The sequence below is a fragment of the Trichosurus vulpecula genome, chromosome 3, assembly GCF_011100635.1.
Source record: "Trichosurus vulpecula isolate mTriVul1 chromosome 3, mTriVul1.pri, whole genome shotgun sequence".
Lineage (NCBI taxonomy): Eukaryota > Metazoa > Chordata > Mammalia > Diprotodontia > Phalangeridae > Trichosurus > Trichosurus vulpecula.
The window spans coordinates 356104627-356124382 of record NC_050575.1 but is presented as its reverse complement, the minus strand read 5'-3'; the positions used below and the strand labels follow the sequence as shown (position 1 = coordinate 356124382).

The 19756-nt window shown below is 36.0% G+C and overlaps 1 protein-coding gene across 1 annotated transcript in view; it reads right to left on the bottom strand.

Moving 5' to 3' along the window:
- The window catches only part of SOS1 (SOS Ras/Rac guanine nucleotide exchange factor 1), a 149924-nt gene that overhangs the window by 31945 nt on the left and 98223 nt on the right, over window positions 1–19756 (bottom strand). Inside the window, exons 11-16 of the mRNA XM_036750031.1 lie at window positions 16891–16972; window positions 16436–16558; window positions 15869–15972; window positions 14609–14831; window positions 12068–12187; window positions 616–778 (exon numbers count right to left, since the gene is read on the bottom strand). Of these exons, the coding sequence (XP_036605926.1) occupies window positions 616–778; window positions 12068–12187; window positions 14609–14831; window positions 15869–15972; window positions 16436–16558; window positions 16891–16972 (815 nt within the window). The remainder of the gene's footprint in view (window positions 1–615; window positions 779–12067; window positions 12188–14608; window positions 14832–15868; window positions 15973–16435; window positions 16559–16890; window positions 16973–19756) is intronic.

Sequence of the window (19756 nt, the reverse complement as noted above, 5' to 3'; positions counted from 1 at the left end):
CTATTTCAGAGAGTGCAACTTCAGTGGGCTGGCCATGTTGTTTAAATGCCAAATATACATTGGCCTAAAAGACTATTTTATGGAAAATTCACACAAGGTAAGTGCTCACATGGAGTTCAGAAAAAGTGATACAAGGATACTCAAGACCTCTCTGAAGAATTTTGGAATTGATTGTGTGAAATGAGAGACACTGGCAAAGGACCACTCAGCATGGCATGCCTGCATCAAAGAAGGCACTATGCTCTATGAGCAAGGCAGAATTGTAGTAGCTCAAAACAAACATGAGATGCACAAATTTAGAGATATCTCTACTCCAAATGTTCATGAAGACTATTTGTGTCTGACCTATGGTAGAGCCTTCTGAGCTTGTATTGGTCTGATCAACCAATTGGGCACACTGTACCCTGACTCCAACACAGTGATGTCATTTTGGTCCTCTTTGAGAATGAAAGACAACAACCAACAAACAAACAACCAGATAAAGATATTTAAGATCATATTTTGAATCCACCATTGAAAGGTTTAGATAAGTGCACTTTAGAACTAAAATATGATTATTAGAAGTGATAAAATAGGTAATACATATCAATCTGAAAAGGTTTTTTACACATGTACCTCAAATGTGTGGTCCAGTCTATAAACAGGTGATGAGTTCATGGCGCTGACAACTTCAAGCACACCGTTAAAGTTGTTCAGTTCTTGAAAGACTTGAAGAATCTCAATTATTCGACTCACCACAGCTACTCTTTCTTCTAGGTTTTCTGCTTCTACAATACACCTGAGTATAGAAAGAAGAATTTTTTATTTTTTTTTACCCTATAAATTTGAACCTTTAGTAGGAGAAAATTAAATTATAGGCTTAAGAATTATACCTGTGGAAGTATACTGTCTTAAGTGACAGAGTAATAACAATTAGATGTAAGCCTATTAATTATTACACAATACAATAAAAGAAATTATCAAATCCAAATACTTCAAGTATTGATCCATTGAAATCAATGGATCTAGCATTTCATTTTTAAGAGTACTCTCTCAAATGGTACATATCACAATTCACTCATACATTCTTCTGTGGTCTTTTCCACTTCCTACCATAAAGCTTCCATAAAGGATCTACCCAACTTGTTGGAGGCTTTTGTAAGTCTTTAAAATTTTGTTGGTACCAGTATATCCAAAGCTTATTCCTTACTTTTGTTATAACTCCCCTCCCTGAATGATACAGTTTAGATTACTTCTTACATGCAGTCCATCTCTGGTACTATTCTGTAGTTTAGTTAAGTCCACTAGGCATTTTCCCATGGTCCTTTGGTCACAATTTTGATTCTTTGAAGATCATGGCATTCCAAGATTTGCTACCAAATAGCATTCCCAAAAGAAGATGGTTAAAAGATGTGGTTTTTTTGAGGGGGAGCAATGGGGGGTCAGGGAACAGCTTAACCTCACTGTAAATGCTAGGAAATTTTTCAAATGCAATCTAGCCTATTCTCTTCTTTTTGTTCACTGTCTTGTAGTGCCTGAACAAGATAGATACACTAATAACCTAAGCTCAGTTGGCTTCTCCAACCATTGACATGTCATAATTTGAGCAATAGACCTTCTTCATCCACTTTTCACCCCTATATATAGACTGGTAAAGCAATTTCTTTTGAGTAGTCATGAATTTTTTTTGAGGAGGTTCTCTGTAGTAATATGAGGCCTGATATTTTCTGGATGATATAATCTACCTCATCATCTACAGGCAATCCTTCTTCCCTTTGGATTCTGCACCAGACATCTCTACGACAGAACTAAGCATTTTTGGTAAGTACTACTTTGCTTGATATGGATACAGGACTATTGAAGAAGGTTCTTTTTTGGTGTCAGTGGCCAAGGAATATCATACAATCTTAACATATATATATATATAAGAGATACTTTACTGGAGGTCAATTAAGGTTGTATTCTATTCCACTAAGTCAAAAATATTTTTCTTATATCATAAAAAAATGCCTCGGATCTTATATTTGCTATACCTTCCTAGTCAATTTGAAGACTACAAAGATATAGCTTGCTATAGAAAATAATTCATTAAATCATTGCCTCTTTTTCTCATAAAAATCCTATTCTTTGTCCACATCATGACCAATAGTCCTTAAACCCCTCAGTTCTCTCAGTTCTCAGGCAATCACTCCTGCACTAGCTATACCCTCTTCCTCTCCCTATCTTGATCCTTTGGTGAACCAGTTCAACTCTACATTGTTCTCTTCTCTTGAGTTGCTTGCTGATCTTTGCTGATCTTTCCTTGTTAAGGCTCAGCTTGGGATTACTCACTATTCACTGCTTTTGCTCCTATACATGTGCTGCTGAAGGTGGAGAAAATCATAAAATTGAGCAGAAAATTAATAATAATAATAATGATAGTTATATTACCCAGAATACTACATCCCCTGCATGGGCCCTCACTGCTGCCAGGGAATTCTTTTACATTTCCTAATTAACTTACATTTACCCTCTTCCTCATCTCCTGTCACTTAGATGCTTTCTGCCACTATCTTCTCCTTGACCCCTGTCTCAAAAGAAAAGGCAAACCTTCTCCTCGCCAAGGCTAACCCCTCTATCCATTCAAGTAATACCATTCAATCCCATCTCCTTCAGCAGACTGCCCCTCTATCATCCCTACTTTCTCTTATATCACTTTCCCTTTATCTATTGGTTGCTTCTCTACTGCCTACAAACATGCTCATGTCTCCTCTATATTTAAAAAGCCATTCAGTTGATCCACCTATCCTTGTTAAATATCATCTCAATTCTCTGCTGCCTTTTGTGGTTAAACAACTTGAAAAGGACAACTATAATACATGCCTCCACTTCCTCTTCTCTTACTCTGTATTGTCTGGTTTCCAAATTCATTATTCAATAGATATTGCTTTTTCTAAAGTTATCAATGATCTCTCAATTGCCAAATTTAATGACATTTTGTTTTTTTTAATAATTAATTTATTTTTAGTTTTCCACATTCATTTCCATAAGATTTTAAGTTTTAAATTTTCTCCCCCTCTGCATGCAATTTGATATAGGCTCTATTTATACTTTCACATTAAACATATTTTCACATTAGTCATGATGTAAAGAACAATTAGAATGTGAAGAACCATAAGAAAGAAGAAACAAAACAAAACAACAAAAGAAAAAGAGAGCAAATAGTATGCTTGCATCTGCATTCACTCCAAAGTTCTTTCTCTGGATGTGGATAGCATTTTCCATTGTGAGTCTTTTGGAGTTGTCTTAGATCCTTGTATTGCTGAGAAGAGCTAAATTTATCAAAGTCAGTCATCACACAATGTGGCTGTTACTGTGTCCAATGTTCTCCTGGTTCTGCTCATTTCTCTAAGCATCAGTTCATATAAGTCTTTCCAGGTTTGTCTGAAGTCCACCTGCTCATCATTTCTTAGAGCACAATAATATTCTATTACATTCATATATCACAACTTGTTCAGCTATTCCCCAATTGATGGACACCCCCTCAATTTCCAGTTCTCTGACACCACAAAAGGAGCTGCTATAAATATTTTTGTATGTGGGTCTTTTTCCTGTTTTCATGATCTCTTTAGGATAGTGACCTAGAAGTGGTATTGCTGGGTCAAAGGGTATATGCAGTTCTATAGCCCTTTAGGAACAGTTACAAATTGCTCTCCAGAATGGTCACAACTCTACCAACAATGCACTAGTGTTCCAGTTTTCCCACATCTCCAACATTTACTTTTTTCCTGTTTTGTCATGTTAGCTAATCTGATAGATGTGATGTGGTACCTTCAGAGTAGTTTTGATTTGCACATCTCTAATCAATAGTAATTTAGAGCATTTTTTCACAAGACTATAGATAGCTTTAATTTCTTTCTCTGAAAACTGCCTGTTAATATCCTTTGACCATTTATCAATTGGGGAATGACTTGTATTCTTATAAATTCAACTCAGTTCTCTATATATTTTAGAAATGAGGCCTTTATCAGAGACACTGACTGTAAAAATTGTTTCCCAGCTTTCTGCTTCCCTTCTAATTTTGGTTGCACTGGTTTTGTTTGTGAAAAAAACTTTTCAATTTAATGTAATCAAAATCATCCATTTTGTATGTCATAATGTTCGCTATCTCTCGTTTAGTCATAAATTCTTCCCTTCTCCAAAGATCTGACAGGTAAACTATTCCTTGCTCTTCTAGTTTGCTTATAATAGCAGTCTTTATATCTAAATTATGCACCCATTTTGACTTTATCTTGGTATAGGGTGTAAGATGTTGGTCCATGTCTCGTTTCTGCCATACTATTTTCCAGTTTTCCCAGCAGTTTTTGTTAAATGGTGAGTTCTTATCCCAGAAGCCGAGGTCTTTGGATTTATCAAATAGTAGATTACTATAGTCATTGACTATTGTGTCTTGAGTACCTAACCTGTTCCATTGATCCACCACTATTTTTAGCCTAATGGTCTTTCCTTAAACCGCATCCTTGACACTGTTGATCACTTCTTCTTGATACTTGCTTTTCAGTTTCTACCTGTTCCTTTTCAGTCTCCTTTGTTGGATGTGAACTATGAATGTTCCCCAAAGCTTCATTCCCTTGGTGCCCTCTTCTCTATGCTATTACAGTTGGTGATGTCATCAGCTGGGGTGGATTAAATTATCATCTTGATTATGATGACTCTCAAGTTTACTTATCTAGCCCTAACCTTGCTGCTGAACTCTAGTGTCCCATCTCTAATAGCCTTTCTGACATCTTAAACTGAATATCCAACAGATATCTTAAACTCAATTTTTCCAAAATTGAACTCATTGCCTTTCCTTCCAGAATCTTCCCCTTTCCAAGCTCTCCTATCACTGTCCAGGGCACCACCATTTTCCCAATTCCCTAGGCTTACAACTTGGGTGTCATTCTTGACTCCTCACTCTCACCTTTGCCCTGTTCACCACCCAATCTGTGGCCAAGGCCTGTTGATTTTATCTTTGTAGCATCACTTACATGTGCCTCCTTCTGTCCGATGATACTGTCATTACCCTGGTGCAGGTCAGTATCACCTCATGCCTAGAGTATTTCAATAGCCTGCTTGTTGGTCTCCCTGCCACAGGTCTCTCCCCATTCTAGTTCATCCTTCTCTTAGCTGTCAAAGTGACCTTCCTTAAATGCAGGTCTCTCCACATCACTTCTCCCCTTGCTCCCTCAATCAATAAACTCCTGCACCCTCTTATTATCTCCAGGACCAAATATACAATCTTTTGCCTAGTATTCAAAGCTCTTCATAACACATCCTTTTCCCCCTCTTTCCAGTCTTCTTATACCTTATATTCCTTGCCTCCCCAATGTTCTTCACACCAATGACCTGGGCTTCTTGCTGTTCTGTGACCAAGACATGCCACCTCCCAACTCTGGGCATTTTTGTTGGCTGTTCCCAAAGCATGAAGTGTTCTCTTTCCTCTCTTTGCCTCATGGTTTCCTTCAAGTCCCAGTTAAAATCCCAGCATGTACAGGAAGCCTTTCTCAATCTCTTTTAATTCTGGGCCTTGCCTCTATTGATTATCTCTATTTATTTTGTATATATCTTGTTGGTACATTGTCTCCTGCATCAGAATGTGAGGTTCTTAAGATAAAATTGTCTTTTACTTTTCTTTGTATCTCTAGTGCTTAACACAGAGCCTGGAACATAGTAGGCCCTTAATAAATGTTTGTTGACTGCCTGTCATCAACTATACTCTCAATATTTTAGAGGCTATTTGCATAAAGACTTTCATAGAAACGATAAAGCGGACATATGGGTTGACAGTTCTTGATATACTTTTGATTCCCTTTGTGGTAACAGTACCAACCTCAATTTTTCCAATTATATGGTACCTAGTTTTTGTTGCTGAGTTGTTTCAGTTGTGTCTGACTCTTCATGACACTTTTTGGGGTTTTCATGGCAAAGATACTGAAGTAGTTTGCCATCTTCTTCTCCAGCTCATTTTCCTTCAAGTCCCAGTTAAAATCCCAGCTTGTACAGGAAGCCTTTCCCAATCTCTTTTAATTCTGGGCCTTGCCTCCATTGATTATATCTATTTATTTTCTATCTATCTATCTATCTATCTATCTATCTATCTATCTGCGTGTATGTCTTCTTTTTCTAATATCCTACTGGTCTTGTTATATGGATCTGAGACATAAACACAATAGTCTCTGAATAAATGAAAATGAGTTTTACACAGAGAACAACAGAGAGGTGTGTAGTGGGTGTGAGCAGGATACAAAACATAACAAATAAAAAACTGAAGAATAGGAGTAAAAGATGCCATCATGTGGTGAGGCTGAAGGGAAAAGAGGTGAACAGCTCCCATTTGTATCCTTATAACATCAGGAGAAATTAAGGAAATACTCTAGCACACTGAGGGTGCCCTGTTGGGTGATTCTTTCATTGATAAATTTTGTTTTAACAAATTAGCCAATCTAAACAAAGCACCAAAGTATATTTCATGAAAATAGCTAAGCCAAACAACATAAGAATAATTAAAATAGGTGATATGTGCAATCTTAATTCCACTCAATTTACCTCATTCTTATTAAGCATCCTACTGCATGTCACACATTGTACTAGGTACTGTGGATTCAAAGACAAAAAGAAATGATCTCTGCCCCCAAGAAAATTATTTTCTATTGCACAGAAGCAACACAAAGAGGGATAAATGCAAAATGTATACAGAATATGGATAAAAGTTTCAGTGGGGCAGGAGGAGAGCACTAGTAATTAGGGGTAACAGGAAAGGTTGCATGTAAAAGGTAGCACTGAAGCTGAGTCTGGAGAATATTCTAGACATGGGTGACAGTGTGTGAAGGCACAAAGAGGGAGACAGAATGTTATACATTTAGAATATCAGTTAGGCCAATTTGGCTCAAACATGGAGTACATGAGAAGGAGTAAAGTGGAATCAGCCTTAAAAAAAAGGGTTGGAACTTGATTATGAAGGGGATTAAATACAAAGTAGAGCAGTTTTTATTTCTAGAGGCAACAAGGAGCTACTGAAGCTTCTTGAGCAGAGGCGTGACAACTGTATAGAGGATGAATTGGACAGGAGTGCTGCTAGAGGCAGAGAAATCAGCTAGGAGGCCATTGTAGTAGTCCAGAAGAGAGACAGTAAGGTGCTGAAGTAAAGTGTGGCTACATGAATGGAACAAGGCAAAGAATTTTAGAGAGAACACCAACAAGATTTGGCAAATGATATCTATATCTATGCCCATCTATCTACAGAGAGATAAAGGTACTTGTAAGGGGTTAAGGTAAGGGAAAGGAAGAAGCAAGGATGCCTTCAAGATTTCAAACCTGAGGGACTGGAAGGATAATGAGAATCCTTCACATGAATAGGGAAACAGTGAGGGTAGGCTATTGACTGTTTCAAATAGGTATGATCCTACAGCTCTGGGGATCTTAAAGATGTAAAACACGACCTATCTTTGCATTTTAATTCTGTGCCCCTCTTGCCCATGGGGCTTTGCCAGATGTACTTCCTCTAGACAGTGGATTCCAATGGAGCTGTAGTAGCAATTAGATTTGAAGATCTTTCCCACCCATTAACAGGCCATGCAACCTTCCTACATCACAGGAAGCCTAAGTTACATGGTGGGAGCAGCTTCCTGACAGGAAAAGTAAGTTATATCACAGGAAATGCTGAGAGAGAGAGAGAAAGATGCTATAGCTACCAATGGCTACTAATGGCCGCCCTTGTGATTGTTAGAACTGAACAGGTTGACTTAACTGTATTGTGAGTTTATCTTTGGGAAGACCCCAGCAGGGGGTCGAGAGGTTTGGGGATGGAGAGACTCCATGCTGTGATATTGTTTATGGAATGTTTTGGGTTCCCTGCTGTCATGATGAAGTGTACTGACTGGATAAATGGCTTGTGGGATACGGTTCTCTGGTGTCTGAATAAATGGTTTACTTCTTCTACCTTCAATGTGGAGAGTCTCATATACTTTGCGATGCAGAACTACATACGCATTTTGACAATTATCATCTACGTTGTTATTATTGCCTTACTGATACAGGAGCTCGCAAAGGAGAACTGATGCCAACATGCCAGGTGACCAACCCTCATCCCTTCCTGACCACTTAGTTTTTCTGAAGATCATAGGATCATACAGATAAGGCTGGAAGGGAAATGAGATGCTACTTAGTTGAAAAGACTCATTTTACAAGTGAGAACACCAAAGCCTGGAGACAGTAAGGGACAACACAGGCCCCACAGCTAGTGGCAAAACTAAACAGTTGCCTTGAACACAGGCAACTGACTCTAAACCGTGGGTTATTTGCACTGCTCCAGGATGACGTGTGTGGCTTCTCCAGTATAATTCTCCACATGCAGTAAGCTATCCCTCCTCTCTCTCCCCACACTTTGTACTTCTTCTGAGACTCTGGCATTTAATGAGTTGTAGCTGTACAGAATGACCATAAGAATACTGATATTAAAAAAAGATGAGTCATTGTTTCAGGGAGAACTTTGGGGTCATTAAATGTAGTCCAGCCCACTGTCTTCCTATTTTCAAATCCTGGGCTCAGCCCTGTGTCTATCTGCATTGTACCAGTGGATTGACTTTTCAAACTGTTCAGCCAATTGAATATCATAGTTTGGACAGCAGCCACTCTTTATCTATTTGTTTTCCTGTCAAACTCTTGCATGATCCTATAACTTTAATTAGGAGGCTCTATAGTATTTCAGAAATTAATGCAACAAAGTATAATATCATCATTAAACAGGAGAATTTAGAGCTATCACCATTTATAGGGACTCTCTCTTCAATCTGTACTTAGTACTGCTAGGTATCTTCCAGGGCAAAAAATCAAACATACTTTTCTTTGTTTTATGTCTCACTTTAAATGGTCACAGTTACCTCTACTATTAAATCTTTCAAGAAAACTTGCACGCTTCTAACATATGCATGGGAGGGATGTTGGAGGAGAGCTTTTAACATAAAGTCAGTATATTGCTTTCCTGAATCAAAAGACTTTTTTTTAGTCAACAGTAAGCATAGTTGGATCTTAAATTCCCTAAACCTTTCAATCAACAGTGTGACTGTAAAGATGTGTTCTGTTGTAGAATATAATTCATGAAAACCTGGTTGTTACCTTCTGATACCTTCATCAAGATGCCCTCAACACATGTAAAGTTACTCTTCATATAGTCTGTATACATGGGAACATTGGGTAAAAGTTACAAAGTGGAAAATTTAGTATTAAAATCAGGTAAAAACTTATTAGTAATAAGGAATGTACCAAACATCATTTTTGACAATTTCATGTAAAAACAATTTTTAACATTGGTTTTTTTTTTAAATTCTGAGTTCCAAATTGTCTCCCTCCTTCCATACCCTTTCTCCTCATTGAGAAGGCAAGCAATTTGATATAGGTTATACATATGCAATAGTGCCAAATATATTTCTATATTAGTTATCACATCTACCTTCTTTAGGGTGGGGGGAAGCTGCTAGACATGGCAAAGTCCATATGATATCAACAAAAAAAATTAAATAGATTACAGTTAAATGTACAGGAAATGACTGCTTTCTAAAGAGGGAGTCATTTCCAAATCTCATATGATCTAACATTAGACTATCAGCTTGTTAAAGCAAAGACAAAAACACCAAGATAGAAGGATAAAAATGGGAAGATATGGTATGCAAAAGATGCAACTTCTATCTGACTTATTTAAATAAGTGGTTGCTAAAAAAAAATAGGGAACTGATAAAAGAACAGACATTGAAATAGAAAGTCACCATTTCCTAAGGAAGTTTAAGCAATGTTAATCAGTTGCCACAATGAAAAGATTTTAAAAAAAGCCACTCTACCCAGCAAACATTTGATCTATTTTACTACTGGAGGGAGACAGAAAACAGGCAACATCAATTTAGAATATGAACTTATTAGTAAAATATTATAGCAGAAGATTCAACAATTCAATCAGTATTCGCTAAGTTCCTACTATGTGAAAGGCATTGCACTAGGTGTTGAGGGTACAAAGACAAAAATAAAGAGTTCCTGACTTCAATGAACTTACTTCCTACTGAAGATGTCTATAAGTAATATTGTCACATAAAAAAATCTAGCATCTGTGGAGGGGGGAAAATGTGTAAAGAAATTCAGTGAGCAACCCAACTAATCTAGATCATAATGTACTAACGTACTAAATGTACTAATCTAGAACATTTAATAAGTGGTAATAGAACAATGAACAGCTGAAAAATGGAATACGAAATCAAGATTTCAATAGTAATTTTTTTCCCTGCATTCCATCTGCAGTATCACATTTAGATTGTAACATCATGTTGCTGATATTTTGCAAAAACAAAAATGAATATGGGAAGAACAGCTAAACTAGACACAGAATTTGTACTACTTCATTAGGTGCATCTTCTTAGCAAGAATGATTAGTTAAAATAGGAAGCCACCAGATAGCTTGCTTTCCCAGAGGTCTTCCTCCTACCCCCAAGTCCCTATTCTCTTCCTTTGAGTTTTGAATGGGCAAATTTGAATACTGATACGATTCCCTCATCCTGTAGTACCCACAGGTTGATCACTGGACAAAGATGTCTTAGAGCAACAGCAACAAGTTAATGTTTACAAGCTGTCCAAAAATTCTGTGATTTTTAGCAGAAGGGAGGTATATAGGACTGAGGGTCATGTGTATATCTATAGATATGATTGGGGACACTTCCCTGGCACAATGAACCATTGAAGTGCAACTCTAAGGAGTAATAGAACATTTTTTTAAAAATAAAGAAAAGGCCTGTGCTTTAACTTTAGTGAGTCAGTACCAATGTCATTCCCTACATTTACTTTCCTCAAGTTCTGTTGTCATTTAAATTAATCTCCATATTCATAGTTGTAGTCAGTATCTATTGGTCTTTTGTCTCTTCCTTCTACATCACTTCATATCAAATATTCCCAAGATTTTCAAGATTGTTGTTTCTTAGTGTGCAATGACATTCATATAGAATTGTTTGACACAGAATTTATTTCCAACTTTTTATTATTTACAAATAGTGCTAATATATATTTAATAGTGTAATAAATTTGAAAAATTCATTTGAAATGTTATCTGCCACACTAAAGAATGATAAAGCATACCAGAAACTATTAGGGCAAATCCCTTTGAACTTGAAGCTATCCAAATATATTTGCGTTAGATTATTAAACTTAAGTATTAAATTAGGATACTGTCCAATTACATAAAGCTCTAAATAGAAATCTAGTAAAGCGGAAAGAGCACTGGACCTGAAGACAGAAGACCTGAATTTGATCTTCTTTCTAACACTTTCTAGCTACGATTATGGTCAAAGCACAAACTGCCTGGACATCTATTTCATGATCTGTAAAATAATAATACTTACACTACTTACTCTCACAGGGTTGTTATGAGGAAAATGTTTTATAAACTGTGAAGTGCCATGTACATCTAAGCTACCATTCATTGGTTTGGCAGTTGTGGGTGATTAACAATTATCACATATTTATATTCAATACCTACCTTCTAACCTCCTCAAATTTAAAATTACAACTGAACCAATCTCTTCTCATCCAGTAAATTAAACCCTATTGAGAGCAAAGAACTAAAAATGGCCAGTAAGCCTTTATTATCAAAATTTTCTCTACTGGGCATACTGAAATTTGTTATTTTTTGCTTTACAGACAAGAAACCAGGAGTAAGCATTTAAAGAGTCAGTAAACCAAAATTCTGTATTTATATTATGCTAGGGATTAAAAAGAATTAACCCATAAGTAAGGGAAAATCCAATTTTTTCCCTTCAGAAAGCTCCCTCAATTCCTTGTCCATACTTTGGCTTCCAATTCATCCATTACTAAAAAATAATCTCTGCCTCTGAAAAATTACTACATAATTACTACCCTATTACTACTATGCACTACTTATCCTCTCACTATTCTTTAACGTACACTGGACAAGTGGTCCTGTCATGATGCCTTTGATAAACTTTGGCTACTATAGAAAACCCAAAGTTCCACACTCTAAAGATAAAATTAGTTCAATGGACTATGAAAATAAAAAAAGCTTCAAATAACTTACTTTTCAAACCACAAAGTAAGATTGGTTGTGTGGCGGATCATTTTCAGAAGGTTAGGAGAATTAATTTCTTTGTCTTCTTTTGTCCACACACTTCCAACTAATTCTGATGGCTGTACAGCTCTGAAAACATAAAAGATATGTTCAAATTATATAAATATCCTTAAAAAATGTAGTCAAGAAGCATTTATTAAGCACCTGGGAACTACCTAGAAAGGTGTCTTTATAAGTCAGTCAATAAGCATTTATTAAGTGCCTATTACATACCAAGTACTACCAAGGCACTGGGGATAACAAAGAAAGGCAAAAGACAGTCCCTGTTCTCCAAGAATTAACAGTCTAATGAGGGAGACAATATGAAAACAACTATGTACCTATAAGGCACAAACAGAATAAACTGGAAATCACCTCAAAGGGGAGTCCCTAATATCTGGAACAAATAAGAATGGAGTTTTGTGATATATTTGCCTTTTTATAATAACGTGGAAAGATTTTCCATCATACAGAATAAAGATAATGAATTTGTTTCTACAGATTTTGTGACATTTTCACATGTTCTTGTCACAGAATTTCAACTTTGAAGTGGGGCTTGAATTAGAAAACTAAGCCTCTTCAATGTACTATAAAATGTGACAATCCTTTAAGATAATAGACCGATTTGGAGATTTCCATTTTATAGTGAAAAAAAAGCAGGTAGACAAGGGTAGAGCAACATTTTGAGATTATCAGATGTAAAGTTGCAACTCATAAGCTATCAAGCTTAATTACAAAAAAAGGCTTAGGAAATGGATAATGCAGATTTTTGTATCTTTTATTTAAAAACTGTGCCAATTTTTGATGGATAAATGTCCACATATTCCTAGTTTTCTCATGCAGTCATTCAAACATATGAGACTGAAATTTTAAATACAAACTTAGGTTTTTAATTCACTAGGAAAAGGCATCTTTAGGGATACCAGATACATCAAACTGGAATGGAAGTCTGGAAAAGTGTAACTGGCCATGGTTTTAGAAGAGAGATGTAGCCAAGACCTTCATTGACTCAGGGGAAAGGTAAGAGGAAGAAGACAGGGGTAGAGTTGCAAAGGTTGTTTTAGTAGTAAGTCAATTGGCATAAATGCTAGCATTGTATGGGTGTGGGATGTTTCCTATAGTTTTATTGGTTAATAAATGATAAGTAAGTTGGAAGTTTTTTTCCTTCCTGTTTTGAGCTTGGGGATATTGAGGAAGGGAAAAGAACAGTATGAAGCAGTGTCATTGTTTTAGGTCAGTCTCTTAATAACGTGAATGTACTGTTTTTACAGAATTACAAAGTTATTATGGGAACAAGCATCAAGATTTACCCTCCACCTGATGCAGGCTAACCCAATAAAATGCCTTCAGTAATTGTACAACATTTAGAATTTTGACATAAGAATGGTTCCATGATAGGCCAGTCACTTTTGGAGGGGGGGAAGGCAGGGCAATTGGGGTTAAGTGACTTGCCCAAGGTCACACAGCTAGTAAGCATGTCAAGGGTCTGAGGTCGGATTTGAACTCAGGTCCTCCTGACTCCAGGGCTGGTGCTCTACTCACTGTGCCACCTAGCTGCCCCCACGCCAGGCACTTTTAATTAAAAACACCATGAATCTGGAACCCTGGCTTTACAACTTCTTACATGGCAGAATATTAATGACTAAGGTCACTTTTTAGTTAAAAGACCAATTACTATTTCCTATGATGGTATAATATGACCTGATATAGATAATAAAACTTGAAATTTTCTATATGCAAATTCAGGTTGTGTCTTATATTTAACATATTATATAGGTTGATCTTTGTTTCAACGCTGATTTTAGCAGCTATACCTAGGGGCAGCAGGAGTTTCCTCAAGCTGATGTGTAAGCTATAAGCTTCCAAACACATGACATTTCCATAACATTTTGAATGATTCATGATTTTGTGGGGAAAAACACTCCTTCTGAAGTTTGTAAGAAGCACTCTATGAGCTGCTATGCCAAAAAAGTGTATTGCCTGGTGTCCAACTTTCTGGTGATCAGCCTCCTCAACCTTAACTGGGACAGTCCATCGTCCAGTTCGTATTCAAAGTGACAGCTAATAGAAGAAAATCCTGTTACTGCCATTAAAAATGTTTTCATCTAATAGTCTACCAGCAAAAGTTACTGAACTAGGCTGGGATTGCCTTAGTTGCTGGCATACTTGGTGAGTAAGTGAGGGAAGAATTAAAAAAAAAATTGATTTATCCCACAATATAAAGTGATCTCAGAAATGCAAACATTTTGATAAAGATCTCTCTAGATACCTGATAAGTTGTAAAGCTTAAAATTTCAGATGTTTTTTTAAAAAGGCATTTGTAATTCCACCTTAGCATAATCTTATGACAAAAACCAATTATGATTGATTTTAATTTCTTACATGCAATAATTTCTGCCATATCAGAAAGAGAACTATGATATAGGATGATTTAGTGCTTAAAAATATCTTAACAAACATGGAATTATTTTGCATGAAAATCATGGTTCATCTGTTTGTCAAACTGCGTACCGGTAGAGATCTGATTCAAGTAAAGTAAGCTGTCGAGCAATTTCTATTGGGTGCAAGGTGAGCAGGTCAAAAGTCTCTGTGTGTCCGGGTCTGCTTATATGCCACTCAACGGCAGGAGGTGAACTTTCAAAAGTAATATTATGTCCTGGTCCATTGTCTCTTGCCATTTTTTTCCGCTGGATGATTTTAGTGATAGATTCAACCCATTTCTTCATTGCTTTGCCTAAGAGGTATTAGATTAAAAATTATATACATTTTTAAAGTTACAATTGAAAGCTATTCAATTTTTAATTGAGATTAAATTTCTGAAATGTACCATTATATTATAAACTGAAACACTAACAAGGTGAAAAGTCTTTATAAGTAAATTAGCCTCCTGTCAGGGTTAAATCATTGAGTTAACTTCCCGGTTTTTCTAACAGCACATCAATTCACCACAAACAAGTGAATTGCATACCAATGTCTATTTTAGACTGTTCTCATACCGCAAGTTATATGCTGCAAATGACAACCAGAAAGTGGAGCGTTAAATAATATTAAAGTACACTTTTCAAACTGATCCATAGCAAAATTTACTATAAGAAAACTCAGATTTATGGAATATGGCTTTAATTATATCAAAGATAATTATTATATTTATATACTATCATTTGATACATTATCAATTGATAAATCATATCCTTTTTTATGTAATTAGGAAACCAGGAAGTGGTGCTATGTCTAGTGGTGATTATAGCTAGAAGACTTCTTAGTTCCCCCATGGAGTACATTATTAACCATTAACCAAATAGCATCTCTGATTTTGCTTGTCTTTTTTTTTTTTTTTGAAGGGGGAAGGCAGGGCAGTTGGGGTAAAGTGACTTGCCCAAGATCAAACAGCTAGTAAGTGTGGCAAGTGTCTGAGGCCGAATTTGAACTCAGGTTCTCCTGACTCCAGGGCTGGAGCTCTACTCACTGTACCACCTAGCTGCCACTGATTTTGCTTGTCTTAAGGACGTGTCTATTTAGTGTTAAAACAACCAAATGAGTCATATTAAATTTAAATAAATGGCTGGTCAATAAAAAAAACTGAATTTATTTTTGGATGTTTGTAGACTAATAAACTGTTTAATGAATTTATTCATTTTTAAAACAGTTGTGGTGGCTTGTGTTGGTACATCTATGATTATATTAACCAGTAGTTAATGTCAAGTATGACTGACTATAAAACTAATGTACTTACCACATATATTAAAAAGACAAAACACATAATAAACATACCCCTCACTGTTCCAATAAATTCTTCCAGTCGTTGCAAAAGATCTGTATCTCTTTCAAAATCATAGAAGTGGTGTTCTACCCAATGCCGACATACATTTAGTACTCTATGGCACAAAAAAAAAAAAAAGCTGAGTGAATTACATAAGAACCTAAATTTGTGCTTATATATTCGGCAGTGAGCACTAACGAAAAGCTAACTCAAGTCTGTGGGTCAATTATCTGTATTACTTTTGATTAGAGGATGCTCAAAGGCTTACATTATAATTCTGATGTGCAGACAATTGAGAGGCAGTGTAGTACAATAGATAATGTGCTGGATTTGGAATTAGGAAGATTTGGGTGTGAATTCTGTGTCCAATACTATATGGACAAGTCAACTTAACCTCTCTGGCCCTCAGTTCTCTTATCTGTAAAATGGAGATAATCATAGCACCTATATCACAGGGTTGTAGTGAGGATCAAATGAAATTTTATACACACACACACATATATATGTATAATATAAAGTGCTTTGCAAATCTTAAAGCTCTCTATAAATGCAGACTACTATTTTCCTTTAATACTCACCGAAGTTGTACAGGCTGTATATATTCTTTTCTAAATCGTTTTAGTTCCACACTCAGCGGTTGATCTCCATTCTCCATTGCTATCCTATCAGCTTCCGTTGGCTCAGGCTCTGGGATTTCAAACCTGGTACAGAATGAGGCAAACTGCTAATTAACAACTACAACCTTTGTGGTTTTCCTATTTCTATTTGCTATTTCTAAAGAAAATTACTAATAAATCAAGTCAGAAAGCAAAGTTCTAACACTCTTTGAATTTAATAATTGTTCAAAGTTACTAAATTATGAAGAAACAAACCATCATGAGAAGGCTTTGTTTATTTTAAATAATGTTACAACATAATATATTGTTACTGAATTAATATTTATGAAACAATCAGAATGTTTCTAAGAAATACAAACTTGGCAGCTCAATCTTAACTTGTGTTTTTAAAATGATAAAATTTTAAACTTACAGACCTCTCTATTAGGAGACTCAGTAGCTCTTGAGGCTTGCAGAAAGATCTATATGTTGTAAGAAATGTCCGAACAAAATTGGGATCTAAGAGAGTAAAAACAGTTTGTTTATTTCTATCACATCTTTTAGCTGTTTTTAGTCAAAACGGTTTACAAAAGCAAAAATATTATCTTTAAAGTTAAAAAGTAAACCTGCTAAAAATACCTCTATGTAGTATGTTAACATTTATTATATAATTGGGCTTTAAAACACATCGTTAGCTTAGATAAATTTATTCCTCCATATTTTAATACTAAAATGATATTAAGGAATTATAATTATTCAGATTATACCCTTTCACCAGCTACTATGCCTTTAAGGATATCAGTGGACATAAAGGATGATGACTGAGAAGCAGAGGTGGAGAATGAAATTGTGTCAGCTCTTGTTGGTTCGTCAACCTTCTACTTACTACCAGGATCCCATCTCTGTTCATTCTTCTCCCTAAGTTCTTCCCATGGTAAGAATGGAAGCATCAATAATCCTGAAAGATGTTTCCTAATTTCTAAACCACTTCTGAAGATTCCTTTATATTAAGGTAATAACAACACTGCATCTCGTAGAAGGCAAGGTCAAGCTGTATAGTTTCTAAAATATAGGATTTGTTAAACAATTTGAGGAATTTTTTTGAACTTATCCTCAGTGAACATTAACAAGACTTCATTAAAGTTACAAAAATGTAACAGTAATAAAAGTAAATCATTAAAGCTGGACTAAATTTGTTAGAGTACTGTTTTGAGGGGGATACATTAACCTTAATTTTACTGTAAAGCTCTGTTTAACAATCATTAAAATTTATATAGCTTTATGATTTTAAAAGAACTTTGCATATATCATATTATTTAATCCTTACAACAAACTTGAGAGGTTTGCAGTATGATCATATTCAGTTTAGTGAGGAAGAACCTGAAGCAATGAGAAGTTAAGTGATTTGTTCAAGGTCACACAACTGTTCTGTGGCAGAGTCAGGACTCTAGGTCTTTTGAGAAAAAATTTAGAGCTCTTTGCTTTACACATATGCCCCAATAACCCCTCATGTTTATAAAGTATTTTAGGGTTTACAGAATGCTTTATGCCCAACAACTCTGTGATGTGCTAGTGAAACTATCATTCATATTTTATAAACGAAGAAACTACAGCTTAGAGATGAAATGACTTGCTGAAATGGTTGAGTTGAATTCTGAACACAAATCCCAGGTTTTTGTTTTTAATTTTTTAAACCTACTCAACAGCTACCTCACTACTTAGTAGAGTCAGTTCTCATCACGGGGTGACATAGCTAGTAAGCGTCTGAGGCCAGATTTGAACTAACAAAGATAAGTCTTTCTGACTCCAGGCTTGGCACTCTACCACACCACCTCGCTGCCCCCATCACATTCTATTTGGCAATATACTTAATCTCAGCTCAGGACAAACTGACAGGAGCTATCACTTTTAATCCGGCCAGCACATATACTTTGCACATTTAGATGCCTAGATGTTGAATCTGAATGGGCCAGAATACAGTTCAGGTCATCATTACTTTTCCTTCAATAGTGTCCCAATCGGTCTACCTATTTTTTCTGTTCCCAATCTTTCTTACTCATTGAATCACAGAGGAGGCACTTCAGAGACCATCTAGAGAGCACTTCAGAGACCATCAAATTCACATCCAGCCTTGGCTTTACAACCTCCTATGAAGAGGAACCCAAGATAATTCTAATTGTTCAGAAGTTTTTTCTTAATGTGTAGCTTCAATCTGCCTCATCATACTTCAATTCCATTGCTTCTACTTTTGTTTTATGAGGCCAAGCCGAATAAATCTTCCAAATGATAGTCCTTCAAAACTTGAAGACAGTTATTATGTACCCTTCTAAATTTTCCTTTCTCTAAGCTTAAAAAAACCCCAATTTCTTCAAGTGCTACTCATATAAAAAGTTTTCAAATTCTTTCATCAAGTAATAACTTCTTTCTGAATGTACTGCAATGTATCTATGACTTTCCTAAAAAAAAAAAATGCAGTGTTAAAAAAAAAGTATGACAGAACTATTGTATTCTTTGTTCTACACACCGTCTTTCTTAACTCAGCCTAAGACAGTATAATATTTGTTTGGCTCTATGTCACAATATTAACTCACACTGAGTTCTTATTCCACTAAAATCTCTTTGTTACATTTCCCTCACTCTGTACTTAGAGAAGTGATTTTTTTGAGTCCAAGTGTAGAAATTTACTTTTGCCTCTACTAAAATTTCTCCTTTTGGATTTGGTCATTCTAGTCCATCTAGGTCTTGTTTGATACTAATTACCTCTCAAATTATATTTAAACTTCCATTCAAGGTCCTCTACACTCTGGCACTAACCAGTCAGCCTGAACATGACCCTCACCTTCCTGCCTCTGTGCCTTTCCTCAAGCTGCTACCTGCTCCTGGAATAGCTTCCTTCTCATTCTTACCTATTAAACTTAAAATCATCCCTGAATGCCTACCTCAAAAAAAAAATCACTTATTCCTGGAAACATTCTCTGATTCTTCCAAACAGATATGACCTCTCCGCCTCTCAACCTCTATGTACTTTGCCTTTATGTTATGGTATTTATCACATTTTGCCCTGATTTTATTGTTAATTTGTTCCCCCATACTTGCAATTTCATTGGGATAGGGAATTCCCTTTCCTCTACCTCTTCCATGCAGATGAGCAATTGCTTTACTTCTTATAGTTTTAAGAGTATTGCCTTGGGCACCGAAAGGTTAGGTTACATGTCCAGGTTCACACAGCCAGTACCTATCAGAAGCAGGATTTGAAAACCAGTCTACCTGACCCTGATAGCTGAGGTCAGCTATCTACCATGC